Raw genomic sequence first — 16,467 nt, 5'->3', positions numbered from 1 at the left:
GTTGGTAGTAAGCCACCTGTGCACTTCCACATAATTGAGTGACGAGCAAGATGTCCTCTAACGACGGGTTATCCAGTTTTAACACTGCCATGTGAATCCAAGTAAAATCACATTTTTGGCTGAGTCCTTGCAAGTCAGTGACCCACAAGTGGTATGACCGTCCTGGCTGTTTATGATAATGATGAAATTCTAGGCTGGAGGCAACCACATGGTACTGATAGTAATAATAATTAGTCAGCAGAATGCGTATCTCCTGAAAGGAGAGGGTGATATGTCAGAGAGAAGCGCTAATTTTCAGAGGAGAAAAAAAGTGTCCGGAGACGCCCAAGACACAAAGAGTGATCGCTGCAGTGAATCATCCATAACTTAAAACATTGTGAAATGTTGCTACAGTTGATACAAACATGTGTGCCAGTTCTCCGTACCATCACTGAAAGGAGGAAACAGTGGTGGACAGAATGTGGTGTCAAGTGTAGTGGACACTGGTCTGTGGGGCACAGCAGCCCCCTGCACACAAAGTTTGTCTGCCAAGGCCGGCCGGGGTGGCTGAGCGGTTCTAGGCGCTACAGTCTGGAACCGCACGACCGCTACGGTCGCAGGTTCGAATCCTGCCTCGGGCATGGATGTGTGTGATGTCCTTAGGTTAGTTAGGTTTAAGTAGTTCTAAGTTCTAGGGGACTGATGACATTAGAAGTTAAGTCCCATAGTGCTCAGAGCCATTTGAACAATTTTTGTCTGTCAAGAGCTGAAGTGGCTTTTGTAACAAGTTCATCTGTATCTGTTGCTGGTGCATCAGCTGTTGCTGTTGCTTGAGCGGGCTAACCAATTTGCTTCCATGCTATGAAACAACTTTCTTTTTTCTCGTCACCAATTACTATATCAGCGAGTAGCCAGATACCAGAGCACATATCATAAAAACAGGAGAGAAATGATGATGATGCAAGGTGGAAAGACTGTCTGCAGACGAGACTCAAAACCCACACCGGAGTCGAGCAACAGGGCTGACCGAACAGCATACACAACACAACAGGAACAAGTCAGTAGCAGCCTATGCAACAATGAAGTGCCAAGAAATTTCATCACAGTGCTGTCAACAGGTGAGGTATGAGCCACAGTCAAAATCAAGACCAAAGAGGAAAACCAATATCAAAGCAAAGTTGTCAGTGTGTAGTCAGAAGGACAGTGGAGATAGTAACGAATGCTTTCAGACAAAGTACTTGACTGACTGAACAGTCGAGGTGCCACAGTATTTATGCTGTGAGGGACACTATTGGCCATGTCATCCATCAAGGTCCATTTGCTCCAGCAGGCATTCACCTTTCAAGTAGCCTGATACCAGACAAAACCTTTGTAACAACATCACGTATGACCAAGCCATTAAGCTAGATGCAGAGATGCAGACATGAGGGATACATGGGATTCCAGCCCCAGCAGGAACTGATATTAGCTATAAAATGTACTCGATAGTATTGGGCCCATCACAATAATGTCTGTATGTAGAGGGCAATGTCCCAACTGTATGACTCACTGACTCATCATTGCTCAGCTCAAACTAGTGAGGACAGAAATTTGAAATGTACAGCACAATGGGCGTCGATCTTACACTGTAGGCATTGTTGAAGAAGGTATTTTTTGAAATTCCACCTCTTAGACGATGAAATAGGGGATGAAAGACTTTTTAAAAACTGTCACTGTCACTGTTAAGGCAATTTTGAAACTAGAACTACGAAAATTGGTATTTGGTTTATCAGTCAGAAATAAGGAAATATGTTTTTGAGCATTTTGAGAAATGTCATCTCTATGGGAATGTAACAACAAGTAACATTTTTTTTAAAAAATAAATCATTATTATAATTGTGTTCCAGTGTTTTTGGAGATTCAACCCCTAAGGGGGTGAAATCAGGGATGGAATATTTTATGGAAATATTTCTTCATGAAAATAATGTTAAATCTATGAAAATTTGAATTTGGCTTCTTGGATAGAAGTAAAAAAAATCATGTTTCACTATTTTTTGAAAATTCAACACCTAAGAGGGTGAAATAGGGGAGGAAAGTTTTTATGGAAATATTTTATAATTCAAGCATTTTGAAACTAAATGTATGAAAATTTGTGTTTGGTTTCACTGTTACAAATTAAAAAAATACTCATTTCATTGTTTTTGGAAATTCAACCCATAAGGGTGTGAAATGGGGTATGAAATGTTTTATAAAGATATTCCATTATGTAAGCATTTTTAAAATTAGATCTTTGAAAACTCATCTTTGGCTTTTTAGTTAAAAATGACAAAAATTTGTGTTTCATTGTGTTTGGAAATTCAGCCCTTATGGGGATGGAATAGGGTGAGACTGATTCACTGACTCATCATCACCCAGCCCAATCCACTAGGGATAAGATATTGGAAATTTGGTGAGGATGTAGGCATTGTTTAAGAAAGGGTTTTTCAAAATTCCACTCCTAATGGGATGAAATAGGGGATGAAAATATTTTTGAAAATACATCACTATTAATGCAATTTTGAAGCAAGAGCAATAGAAATTGCTATTTGGTTTCTCACTCATAAATAAAAACAGTGTGTTTCAGCATTTTTGGAAATTCAACCTTTAAGGAGGTGAAATGGGATGAAAATTTGTAAGAAAATATTTTGTTATATTAAAAAAAATTTAAAAGCTAAATATTTAAAAATTGGTATTTCATTTCTTGGTTAGAAAAAAGAAATGTGTGTTACAGGATTAAAGTTTCTAGGGAAATATCACTACAAGAAAGAAAAAGGCATGGTTAACAAAAACCTTGGATTTCAACTACCAGAATTGCTTTCTGGCCATAAGTACATTCAGAAAAGACCATGCTTCTATGGCCTTATTAGCATGAAAAGTTTAGGTGTTATGATTGTGAATAAAATAAAAATTTGATTAAAGAAAAACAATAAATTCAGTGCAGACTTGCAGTCTACATGAGCTAATCTACATGAGCTAAGCTAATAGCCTATATACAACCTCTGCAAAATAGGAGAAGCACCATACCAGTCCCAATACAGCACTGGTTGGATAAAGGGCATCGGATTGGAAGGAATATTATAACTTAATTGCAACTTTTTGTTAATAAATACAAATACGTCACAATGTTTTAGATTTGTTCTATAGTGACTTGTTGCTCATTCATATTCATTTGGTACACTTAATTTTAGTTCATCAGTGGACATCCAGTGGTCATTAACCATAAGCAGATTACATTTAAGATTTTCTAACCTGTATTGGAGTTCCAGTATTGGGCATTGTATATTTAAACTGGGGCCCTAGGAACGACGGAGGGCACCATCCTGCCGTAGCCCTCAGTAGTTCACAACCCCACAACAGGCCACAGCAGTCCACCCACCCCACCACTACCCCACACCAAACTCAGGGTTATTGTGTGGTTTGGCCCTAAGTGGACCCCCATGGGAACGTCTTGTACCAGAGAAGTATAACCCCAAATGCTTGTGTGGTAGAGTAATTATGGTGTATGCACACATGGAGACAGCATTTGCACAGCAATCACTGACATAGTGTAACTGTGGCGGAATAAGGGGAACCAACCCACATTCACCGAGGTAGATGGAAAATGGCCTTAAAAACCATACACAGGCTGGCTGGCACACCGGACCTCAACACTAATCCGCCGGGTGGATACGTATCAGGGACCAGCATACCTTCCCGCATGGGAAGCAGTGCATTAGACCACGTGGCTAGCCGGGCGGGCTGGAGTTCTAGTAGCTTAATTTCTAATTATGCTACATAAATATGGCCAATGGCCTTGCCAAAGTGGTAACATAAGTTCCAGTCAGATAGCCAAAGTTAAGTGTTGTGGAGCATGGATAGCCTTTGGACGAGTGCTGTTGGCAAGTGGAGTGAACTCCAATTGAGGAGTTACTTGACTGAGAAGTAATGGCTCTGGTCATGGAAGTTGACAATGGCTGGGAGAATAGTGTGCTAAGTACATGTGCCTCCATATCTGCATCCAGTGACACCTACTGTCTGAAGATGATATAGTGGTCATTTGGTACTATTGGGCCTTCCCCGTGTTCATATGGAAGAATAAGAGGTGCATAAATATGCAGGAACATCAAGTCTTTCTCAGTGCAAGTTGAATTTCATGGGGATACTTCCTGGTTTTCAGGATTATAGAGTGTACTTGAATGTTCTAATTTCTGCAGACCTAAATGAATTTCCTTTGCATTCAGCACTGTATCAGATGTGAACCAGCTCAATGGTAAGGTGGTCCCTTTCTTTAGATTTCCTGGCAATCAAATTTATTATATGGCAGTGGTGTCACAGGTTTTGAGGTTCTTCGTGCAACGGTGTAGATGTAATGTTTTTTGCCTCTACTATTAAGATGGAGGCAATGTGTTGCTTGGCAGTCCATGTTTAGGCTTCTTAAATCTAAAAGTATTATATTTTTGTATTTTCCACAGATTCATTCCAAGTCACTATTAAATTTAGTAATTTTCTTTATCGATATTTTCCGCAAATTCATTCCAAGTCACTATTAAATTTAGTAATTTCTTTATCGATACTTGATCTACAGTTACAAAGATCATTTTTTAGATACATTAAGAACAATTACACTGGTGTACTTCAGGTCACAAAAGCATTTTTTTAAACATTTCTACTGCTGTTTTTCTGTTGTTACTGTAGATACCATATGCTCCACTGGAAAGCACCTAACAGTCTTAAATACATATTCCTGTTGACTGCTGAGCAATATTTTCTGTAATAATACTACTCCAGAAAACTTGACATTCACACTTTTGTTTAAATTAACTGGGATTCTTCTTCTGTGACTTCCATCACTGTCATTTCAGTAGACTATAACATCATCATTGAGTAACTGTGTGATAAATTGTTTATGTGTATCCAGAACATTAGAGGTCCTACTATGCTTCCATGGGACACACCTGATGTTATTTTCATTTCTGTGATATGTTTGCTATCCTACAGTCAAATATTCGCTGAGCCAGTGATGTATATTACAATCCATACAGCTGAATCTTTGTTGGTAGTAACTAATGCGATTTGGGGTCAAACGTCTTTTGGCAATCAAAGAAGACAGAATCTACCTCTTCACCTGTATCGGTTGTGTGCAAAATGTCATGTATGAATAAAGGAAGCTGTGTTGTACATGAGTGGTATTTCTTTAGTCTGTGCTGATTCTTTGAGAGAAACTAGTTTTCCTCCAGAAATCTCATAATTTTTGAGCGTAAAACATAGCCGTGGACACAACAACTTTGCATCATTACCATTACATGTTCTCTGTCTCTGTGCCATGCCATGTACTCTATCCATTACTTACAGTGGCAGCTGGTAATGCAGGGGTGGTGCCACATTGGCTTTCTCTTTCTGATTGTAACTCTTCCTAGAAAATTTATAAGTGCAGAAGACCTTCACTATCACTTATTAATGTGATAGTTGTCATGTTTGTCTTATGCTACCCATAATTAACCCTGTAGTGGCTACATAAGCTCACTATACCTAAACTAACATGAAAATCAATACTAATTGTTGTATGTGCATTCTGAAGTGTCCAGTACAGACATACACAGTAGAAAGGTGCTATTGGCTGAAATACCACTTGGTACGCTGCAATGAAGACCAGTGTAGGCAGTTACAAGCTGTGAGAGAGCACAAAGCCTCATCCATTTTAGTTGCTTCCACCTCAGATTCAATTAGCAATAGCCTAGTTGATCAGTTTCAGGAAAGAAAGAAGAGGGTATTTTGGTATTTGGAGATAACCTGCTGAGAGCTGCAAAGCTGGAATCTTGGACAAACAATTGCTGCAAATGACCAATTTGCTATGTACTTGCCTGCATGTCTGAAAGAGCAGACACTCTTGACAATCCAGAGCTGTACAAAATATTTCACAGTTTATTTGTTCACTATGAATTACATGACATCAGCTCTATTTAGTATAGATCTACTATCCAGCAGTGACATATGAAAATTTTTACCATACTGAGACTCGAACCTGAATTTCATGCACATCACTAGTGATATCCTAAATCTTCAATTCAGAAGTGTTATTTTATGTTACTCGAGGAGCGAAGAATGCTCAGCTGTTTGATGAACTAAGGAGAGCAATACAGGAGACAGAATAGCTGTTGATACTATCACAAACAGTTAAGTGGGTGTTGCAGAAGCAAAGTGAATCTGTTGAGAGCTTTGTAGATAGAATATGAAAAATTAATGTTAAAACATACCTGCTGACAGATAGTGATGAAACAAATAATGTCATCCTGCTGGAAGTGGATCAGAGGGTGCTATACTCATTTCTGTGGGGGCTATCACCTGAAGCATCAAGAAAGATGCACAATAGTTTCCAAAGGACTTGGCTGAAGCCATAGGCATAGTGATGGCATTGGAGAAAATAGATGTGGTAAAGAGACTGTGATAGGAGAAATCTGATGTGAACTGCTATTGTTGTAAATGTTCAGGCCACACTCAAAGAGACTGTCATTAGTCACATTGTGAAGATTGTGGAAGTGAATGGTTTTGTGCAATGCCATCCCAAATGATTCAGACTGCCACAGTAGCTTGTAAGGTACAGTTACCCCATGGAGAGACAGAAGTGGAAGGATGCCCACCTGATATCCCCGCACTGCAACCCTATTTCCACAAAGAGGGTCCACTCAGGATATATGCTTATATGATCCAATAGTGGCTGTCATGAACTGGTACAGACAGAGGCTACCTAAGAATACATAATGGTTGGAGCTGCAAGGTAGCAACATATTGGTAGATAGTATGATTTTTGATATTTCAAGGCCAACTTTCCACTTTCCTGCTACCACAAGCAGGAGCCACAATTTCAAACATAACATACACTTTACTAAAGTGGCCTAACAAACCTTTAGGCATGCTACCTGCTCAGAACTCAATTTTCCTAAACAGTACCGTAGAACTGAACCTCCTTAACTCTCTGGATGAGTTAATAGCTGTGCAGAAGGACGTATTAACGTAGAGCAAATGCTTCAGCACATGCAAAAATATAGCAGTAATTATCATCATAAAATGTAAATAACATCAGCTCCAGCTATGTGATATGTGTCATTGTGCACATTCAGCTCTGAGAAGTACTTCACACCAGTCACTCACTTGATGTGGGTCATCTTGCATAACTACTGCTAGATGCTGCCTCCACTAACTGTGGGTCTATGGGCTGCACCTAGTCCTGATATGAAGTGTGCTGAACTGGTGCCTTCCAGCTGCCAACTTCTGGCTGACTTCATCTGATTTCAGGGCACCTACCAGGGAGTCCATGGTTCACAGTCTGTGCTCAGGCAACCCCCTTTGCACCTGACTTACTGCCGAGCCACTGCTCACCCTGCATTCATGCACTGTGCTACCACACACTTCACCTGATGCATTTCCCTTATTTATTTTACTTATTTTGGTGGACATTAAAGTTCACACTTACATTGTAATCAGTTTTTTTTTCATTTTGACAAAATATAGAATGCTTTATAAGGAAATTGGCATCATAATTGAAAAAAGTTTTACTTGTCTCACAATGGTGGTCTCAGTGTCAAGGCTTCTTCCTTTGTGTTGTTGTAACCTATAAAAATATTTGGTCCTGGGTTCATCTCAATGACAGAAACTAAAACATTATGTTGCTGTTGTCCACATTCTTTTATTGATACTTGCTTGAAATGTGACTATTGATTACATCGTAATAAATACTACTTGAAAAATACATCACAGAACTGGTTTCCACCATGCAAAGAATATAGTAATCTGAAAAAGCTCTACCACGCTAAACAATCTGATGCCATGTAACAACCACTTGAAACTGTATAACCCTGTCTAATGCTGTCTGACTGTCCCGTCATAAGCTGAGAGCAACTTGTACCAAACTCTAAAAAGGCACATCCCATTCTTTCTATTATGAATTAAGCTCCCAGTACCTTCTAGAACAGGAGATAGTCCAAATTAGTATTAACATGACTTGTAATTGAAATTATGTGTCGGTTTTAGCTTATATTTTGTCTTCTGTAAATAATTATTTAAGTGAAGATTTATAGGCCTAATGATTAATGACAAAGGTTGCAAATTTTGACAATATGAGAAATAGAATCTTCTTTTATTTTATAAATTTGATTTCTTTATTGATAGTAAAATTAATGACATTATAAATGCTTAAAGATAACATTGAAAAATACACATTATTGGATCTAATGTAAACTTCATTTCAGACCATACACATTTAAAATGGTGACTACTAATTTTTATGGTGTAAGATAGTATATTGAAATACAAGTAGAAAGATATATTCACGGAAAAATTGTATTTCACATTTAAGAAACTTTATAACCTTTCACAGATAAGAAATAAATAATTTGTGTAGTAAGGTCAACCAAATCTGGCAAAAATTTAGATGATATCGAACATTTCATTAGTTGAGCAGAAGTTCCGACAGGCTAGATTCATTTTAACCAGTGGGCCGCAGATGCTGCATTCTACCTGGAGGTCTAGTTTGCATCCATGCCTCCTGCACTGGGCCCACCACAGGCTATTAGCTGGACATACATTTGCACCATAACAGTATAACTGGATTACTTAAGAATTTGCTGCTCCAGTGTGCCTGTCACCTGTCTCGCCTGATGCAGCTCTACATGCCTACTGAGGAGCTTATTTGGGCTGTACCTCATAGTTTGCCTCTCTGGCTTGGCGATTCTGTGCCCTGGCTGGCTCCTGCTGCCATGTGCTGAGCTAAGCAAGCACCACCATCCTTGAAACTTCATGACAGATTAAAACTGTGTGCCGGACTGAGACTCGAACTCATGACCTTTGCCTTCTTGGGCAAGTGCTCCACCAACTGACCTACCCAAGCACGACTCATGACCCATCCTCACAGCTTCAGTTCTGCCAGTACCTCGTCTCCTACCTTCCAGACTTCACAGAAGCTTTTCCGCGAACCTTGCAGAACTAGCACTCGTGGAGGAAAGGATATTGCGGAGACATGGCTTAGCCACAGCCTGGGGTATGTTTCTAGAACGAGATTTTCACTCTGCTGTGGAGTGTGCGTTGATATTAAACTTCCTGACAGATTTAAAATGTGTGCCAGGTTGAGACTCGAAATCAGGATCTTTGCTTTTCACGGGCAAGTGCTCTACCAACTGAGCTACCCAACCACGACTCACGAGCCATCTTCACAGCTTCAGTTCTGCCAGTACCTCATCTCCTACAGGCTGTGGCTAAGCAATGTCTCAGCAATATCCTTTCTTCCAGGAGTGCTAGGTCTGCAAAGTTCGTAGAAGAGCTTCTGTGAAGTTTGGAAGGTAGGAGATGAGGTACTGGCAGAACTGAAGCTGTGACACGGGTTGTGAGTCATGCTTGGGTAACTCAGTTGGTAGAGCACTTGCCCGCAAAAGGCAAAGATCCCGATTTCGAGTCTCGGTCTGGCACACAGTTTTAATCTGTCAGGAAGTTTCATATCAGCACACACTCCGGTGCAGAGTAAAAAGTCACATTCTGAACCACCATCCTTGGCTAGCCCATGCCACTGGACGCTGACTGCAATAAGGCAGCACTTTCAGCTGCTGTTTGAATGCTTATCAATAAACATATTTGGAAGGAGAGACAGCATTGGTCGTATATTTTTGTTTATTATCGCAGAATCGATTTTCGGTCACTTAGTGACCATCTTCAGTGCTGTAGTATATAACTTAAATTAGTAAGCACTGGTGTCAATAAGCGTACGGTGATCACCGTAAGCTTATTGACACCAGTGCTTACTAATTTAAGTTATATACTGCAGCACTGAAGATGGTCACTAAGTGACCGAAAATCGATTTTGCGATAATAAACAAAAATATACGACCAATGCTGTCTCTCCTTCCAAGTATACCCATTATCTGGTCGTAGTGCACAGGACACTATGGAGTCGCCAATCAATAAACATATTGTTGTTTCTCACTGCCTGTATGAATCCATAATGGCCCAATATCAGGTTCTACATACGTGCTGCCTTGGCAAACATTCCTGCATCATCTTCCCAACCTGCAGTGAGGCCAGCAACCTGTTGAACCACCATGAGCCACTACATAGAGCTGGGGAGCTTAGAAACAGCTTTAATCACATCTGTGAGAGTGACAGTATCCAATGGAAACTACGTTCCATATGGAGCTCAGCACCAAGCAGATCTGTAGCACATTTATCTGTTGGGTTAATTGTATACCTCAGTTTGCTTACTGAATTCAGAAAGTAATCTTTTAACCCATTTGCTGCTTCAGACATGCTCTTTGGATCCTGCGCTGAGGCAGCTGTTGCTATCGTTGTAATGCTTGCCCAATTCTGGTGCCTGTGCTGAGAGACAGCTTCATGGCTGATATGAAATAATTATAATCCGATTTTTAAAAACTGTTAGGTGAAAAAATTGGTTTTTGCACATCTTGCAGTCTAATGTCTTCACCCAATAAAATACTGAATTTCTTTTCATTATCCCTCATACTTACTGTGCTGCATCAAATTAAGTAAAACATTGAACAAAATTTTGAAGGGTTCACTGAGGTAAAAGTGCATTATGTAAACTTTGCATGTGGTTGATTTTACTTCATACATGGCTGTGAATGAAATGTAGATAAGATACTGAAATTTTATTTACAGTTGAGAGCAGAAGGATATTTCATTTCACTCTCAGGTTATGGGATCTTACATCCAAAGGACTGCAGCACATGATGCGGCCATTCATGTCCTTGCGCATTACAAATCATGTGGTCATAACAGCCATCATATTTCAAGTATTTCAATATATCAAAACAAGGTTTTTTGCAAATGATAACATGCAGTGAAGCTCATATATTGTATGAAAAATACTCAAAACCTTTCTATTCAGTGAGACAAGGAAGTAATACATCTGTGGCAGTGAGAGGTCAGTGGCTCAGGATTCATTCAGATGTCCATAGTACTGTAGGAAAATCCGAGCGGCATGCATATACACATCCACAACACCTGGGGAACAGTATAGCAGGATGTGTATACATGCCTACAGCAGCAAAATGTGTGTGTGTGTGTGTGTGTGTGTGTGTGCACCCATGTGTGCAAGAACGAGAAAGCAATGGTATGTTGTTAGACACAATGAAAAAAATGAAAATGAAAAACACACAAATACCTTAGGTAAGTCTTTCCGCTCCCGGGATTGGAATGACTCCTTACCCTCTCCCTTAAAACCCACAGCCTTTTGCCTTTCCCTCTCCTTCCCTCTTTCCTGATGAAGCAACCTTGGGTAGCGAAAGCTTGAAATTCGTGTGTGTATTTGTGTGTTTTCATTGTGTCTATCAACATACCATCACTTTCTCGTTTGGTAAGTTAACAGCATCTTTGTTTTATATATATATATATATATATATAGAGAGAGAGAGAGAGAGACAGAGAGAGGGAGGGAAACATTCCACATGGGAAAAATATATCTATAAACAAAGATGATGTGACTTACCAAACGAAAGTGCTGGCAGGTCAATAGACAAACAAACATATGAGGTGCGGCTAGAAAAAAACCGGACTGATGCTGGAAAAAACATTTATTTACAATTATTTACAATTTCATGTTATCTCCTTCAATGTACTCTCCTCCTCGGTCTCTACACCGCTCCATACGAATTTTCCACTGTTCATAGCAATGCTGCAGATCATTTTTGGTAAGTCCATACATTACTTCCGTCGCTTTTTCTTTTACTGCTTCAATAGTCTCAAATCTAGTTGCTTTCAAAGCTGACTTGACTAGGGAAAAGAAAAAAGTCACAGGGGGCCAAATCAGGTGAGTAGGGTGGATGATCTAAGATGGGAATGTTGTGTTTTGCCAAAAACGTCTTCACTGACAACGCACTGTGAGCTGGGGCATTGTCTTGGTGAAGGATCCATGACTTTTTTCTCCACAAATCGTTCCGTTTTCTCTGTACTCGCTCACGTAGGGTAGCCAGGACGCTAATGTAGTAATGCTGATTCACTGTTTGTCCCTCTGGTACCCAATCAATGTGCACAATCCCTTTGATGTCAGTTTTTGCTGACAATGGTGTGCCAGTGCGAGTGTTATCACTGGTGTCTTCGCGGCCATCTTTAAATCATTTAAACCACTCAAACACTTGTGTTCGCGATAAACAATCATCGCCGTACACTTGTTGTAACATTACAAACGTTTCACTTGCAGATTTTCCTAGTTTGAAACAAAATTTGATGTTAACACGCTGTTATTTCTGTACACTCAACATTTTCCGACGCACAGACAAAACGTCAACTACTTAAAACAGACGCCACGGGTAGACTGAGTGCAGGAGGCAGATGAAACTCGAGCAGTAGGCGGAGCGAGAGTCACGTGACAGGCCACGCGACTTTCAGCCTTATTGCATTCGTTTTATTGTTTCACCAGTAATAGTCCGGTTTTTTTCTAGCCACACCTCGTACACACGAAATTCAAGCTTTTGCAACAAACTGTTGCCTCATCAGGAAAGAGGGAAGGAGAGGGAAAGACGAAAGGATGTGGGTTTTAAGGGAGACGGTAAGGAGTCATTCCAATCCCGGGAGCGGAAAGACTTACCTTAGGGGGAAAAAAGGACAGGTATACACTCGCACACACACACATATCCATCCGCACATACACAGAAGGGTTCCACAACCATGGTACTTGATCGTCGGGAATATGTGGCTGAGGGACTGTGTCGGCTTTCAGACAACACTACATACAAAGTTTGCCAAGGTAATCCCATTCCTGATGTCCAGGCGGAGCTTCAAGGAATCCTCAGAACCTTAGGGCCCCTACAAAACCTTTCACCTGACTCCATCAACCTCCTGACCCCACCAACACCCCGCACCCCTACCTTCTACACTCTTCCTAAAATTCACAAACCCAATCATCCCGGCCGTCCCATTGTAGCTGGCTACCAAGCCCCCACAGAACGTATCTCTGCCTACGTAGATCAACGCCTTCAACCCATTACATGCAGTCTCCCATCCTACATCAAAGACACCAACCACTTTCTCGAACGCCTGGAATCCCTACCCAATCTGTTACCCCCGGAAACCATCCTTGTAACCATTGATGCCACTTCCTTATACACAAATATTCCGCACGTCCAGGGCCTCGCTGCGATGGAGCACTTCCTTTCACACCGATCACCTTCCACCCTACCAAAAACCTCTTTCCTCATTACCTTAGCCAGCTTCATCCTGACCCACAACTTCTTCACTTTCGAAGGCCAGACATACCAACAATTAAAGGGAACAGCCATGGGCACCAGGATGGCCCCTCGTACACCAACCTATTCATGGGTCGCTTAGAGGAAGCCTTCTTGGTTACCCAGGCCTGCCAACCCAAAGTTTGGTACAGATTTATTGATGATATCTTCATGATCTGGACTCACAGTGAAGAAGAACTCCAGAATTTCCTCTCCAACCTCAACTCCTTTGGTTCCATCAGATTCACCTGGTCCTACTCCAAATCCCATGCCACTTTCCTTGACGTTGACCTCCACCTGTCCAATGGCCAGCTTCACACGTCCGTCCACATCAAACCCACCAACAAGCAACAGTACCTCCATTATGACAGCTGCCACCCATTCTACATCAAATGGTCCCTTCCCTACAGCCTAGGTCTTCGTGGCAAACGAATCTGCTCCAGTCCGGAATCCCTGAACCATTACACCAACAACCTGAAAACAGCTTTCGCATCCCGCAACTACCCTCCTGACCTGGTACAGAAGCAAATAACCAGAGCCACTTCCTCATCTCCTCAAACCCAGAACCTCCCACAGAGGAACCCCAAAAGTGACCCACTTGTGACAGGATACTTTCTGGGACTGGATCAGACTCTGAATGTGGCTCTCCAGCAGGGATACGACTTCCTCAAATCCTGCCCTGAAATGAGATCCATCCTTCATGAAATCCTCCCTACTCCACCAAGAGTGTCTTTCCGCCGCCCACCTAACCTTCATAACCTCTTAGTTCATCCCTATGAAATCCCTAAACTACCTTCCCTACCCTTTGGCTCCTACCCTTGTAACCGCCCCAAGTGTAAAACCTGTCCCATGCACCCTCCCACCACCACCTACTCCAGTCCTGTAACCCGGAAGGTGTACACGATCAAAGGCACAGCCACGTGTGAAAGCACCCATGTGATTTACCAACTGACCTGCCTACACTGTGAAGCTTTCTATGTGGGAATGACCAGCAACAAACCGTCCATTCGCATGAATGGACACAGGCAGACAGTGTTTGTTGGTAATGAGGATCACCCTGTGGCTAAACATGCCTTGGTGCACGGCCAGCACATCTTGGCACAGTGTTACACCGTCCGGGTTATCTGGATACTTCCCACTGACACCAACCTGTCAGAACTCCGGAGATGGGAACTTGCCCTTCAGTATATCCTCTCTTCTCGTTATCCGCCAGGCCTCAATCTCCGCTAATTTCAATTTGCCGCCGCTCATACCTCACCTGTCTTTCAACAACATCTTTGCCTCTTTACTTCCGCCCGACTGACATCTCTGCCCAAACTCTTTGCCTTTACAAATGTCTGCTTGTGTCTGTGTATGTGCGGATGAATGTGTGTGTGTGTGCGAGTGTATACCTGTCCTTTTTTCCCCCTAAGGTAAGTCTTTCCGCTCCCGGCATTGGAATGACTTCCCGGGAGCGGAAAGACTTACCTTAGGGGGAAAAAGGGGCAGGTATACACTCGCACACACACACATATCCATCCGCACATATACAGACACAAGCAGACACATGTCTGTCTGTATATGTGCGGATGGATATGTGTGTGTGTGTGTGTGTGTGTGTGTGTGTGTGTGTGTGTGTGTGCGAGTGTATACCTGTCCCTTTTTCCCGCTAAGGTAAGTCTTTCCACTCCTGGGATTGGAATGACTCCTTACCCTCTCCCTTAAAACCCACATCCTTTCGTCTTTCCCTCTCCTTCCCTCTTTCCTGATGAAGCAACTGTGGGTTGCGAAAGCTTGAATTTCGTGTGTGTGTTTGTGTTTGTTAGTGTCTCTATCAACATAGCAATGCTTTCATTTGGTAAGTTACCTCATCTTTGTTTTTAGATATATTTTTCCCTCGTGGAATGTTTCCCTCTATTTTTATAAATATACTACAAAAAGAACAATAGCTTAAAAACTGGTCAAGTTTTATGTGCTGTACCATGAGTCAGTCAGCTGCAAGTAAGTGGTTAGCCAATAAAAATTATGGAAGTTAAAGTCATGAACTCTGCTTGCTAGCTGACTGAATATTCACTTATATCAGTGACAAGCAAATACACATTTTGCAACACAAATAGACAGTACACAAGTACTGATCCACATGATGAAAATGGAGCTCTATGTAACTCTGTTATATCTGCAATGAAACAATTATTTTTTTCAGGCATGGGAAGGTAAGTCTGCATCTGGCATTCTGTCACCTACACAGCCTGCAGGAAGAGCAAAGTCAGCGGTAGCACAGAGCGCTCAAAGTGTTAAGGAAACAGAAGAAATACTTAATGCCATACTACCTCCTCGGGAATGTGAGGAGAATGGCCAGCTTTGGAGACAGCAGGTTTGTTTCTGTAGCCAGATATGTTAATCTTTACATTTGTAATCAACAGTTTACAATATTCAGCACAAAAATTGCTTTCCTTCTTAAGTGACCTGTATTTCCAAACTGTAATGATCTTGTTAATTAGTACACATCTTTAATGTCTTTTAACTCAATGTTAACAAATTATTACATGAACATTTACTTAAGCTAATTAATGTACTGATCAGAAATATTGGTTTGATGAAGATGTATTTCAGTATCTTGCAATGAACATTAGAATTTGTAAATGAAAAACATGCATAAGCAATATTTTCTTTTGTTGCATTTGTTTATCTTTCTCTTTTCTATGTATAGACTGGCAGTATATGACATGTAATATTAATTGTGTTATAGAATAAGAAACTAGAGTAATTACTATATGTTTATACAGGGTGAGCTTTAATAAAACCAACAAATTGCAGGGATTGATTCCTGCCTGGAAAATTCCTGCCTGGAAATGGAAGAAAAAAGGTCCTATGAACATGTGTCTGGAAATTTATTGTTGCCACAGTAGATGGCACTGATGAATGAAAGATTCTCTGACGACATGCCATGTATTCCTTGTGTCTTGCAGGCTGTGTGACTGACACAGAATACTGTAAGCAACAGAATGGTTTGTCGGTAAAGAGGACTGATGACAGAAATCCTGTAGAGGGAAATATGCTGCTGATGATGCTTGCACTCATTGCTGGTGATAGGGATAGTAGTGTTTGTCATGCAAGATACACACACATAACCATACTTTGGCTTACCCCAAGTTGGTGGGCCACTTGCCTGGAGTTTGTTCTAGGGTTCATCTCAATATCCTGTCAAATCTGGTGCTTCAAATCTGGTGTACACACAGTTCGCTGCCTCCCTTCACATTCGTCTGTCTGAAAGGACCCATGATCACAC

At 41.2% G+C, this 16,467-nt stretch overlaps 1 protein-coding gene across 1 annotated transcript in view; it reads left to right on the top strand.

The window, feature by feature from the left end:
* The window catches only part of LOC126236411 (33 kDa inner dynein arm light chain, axonemal), a 53,491-nt gene that overhangs the window by 12,691 nt on the left and 24,333 nt on the right, over positions 1–16,467 (top strand). The window contains exon 2 of the mRNA XM_049945710.1: positions 15,382–15,552. Coding sequence (XP_049801667.1) covers positions 15,382–15,552 — 171 coding nt within the window. The remainder of the gene's footprint in view (positions 1–15,381; positions 15,553–16,467) is intronic.

The sequence above is a fragment of the Schistocerca nitens genome, chromosome 1 (genome assembly GCF_023898315.1).
Source record: "Schistocerca nitens isolate TAMUIC-IGC-003100 chromosome 1, iqSchNite1.1, whole genome shotgun sequence".
Classification (NCBI taxonomy): domain Eukaryota; kingdom Metazoa; phylum Arthropoda; class Insecta; order Orthoptera; family Acrididae; genus Schistocerca; species Schistocerca nitens.
The sequence above is the reverse complement of the archived record's forward strand: the minus strand, read 5'-3'. Positions and strand labels throughout refer to the sequence as shown.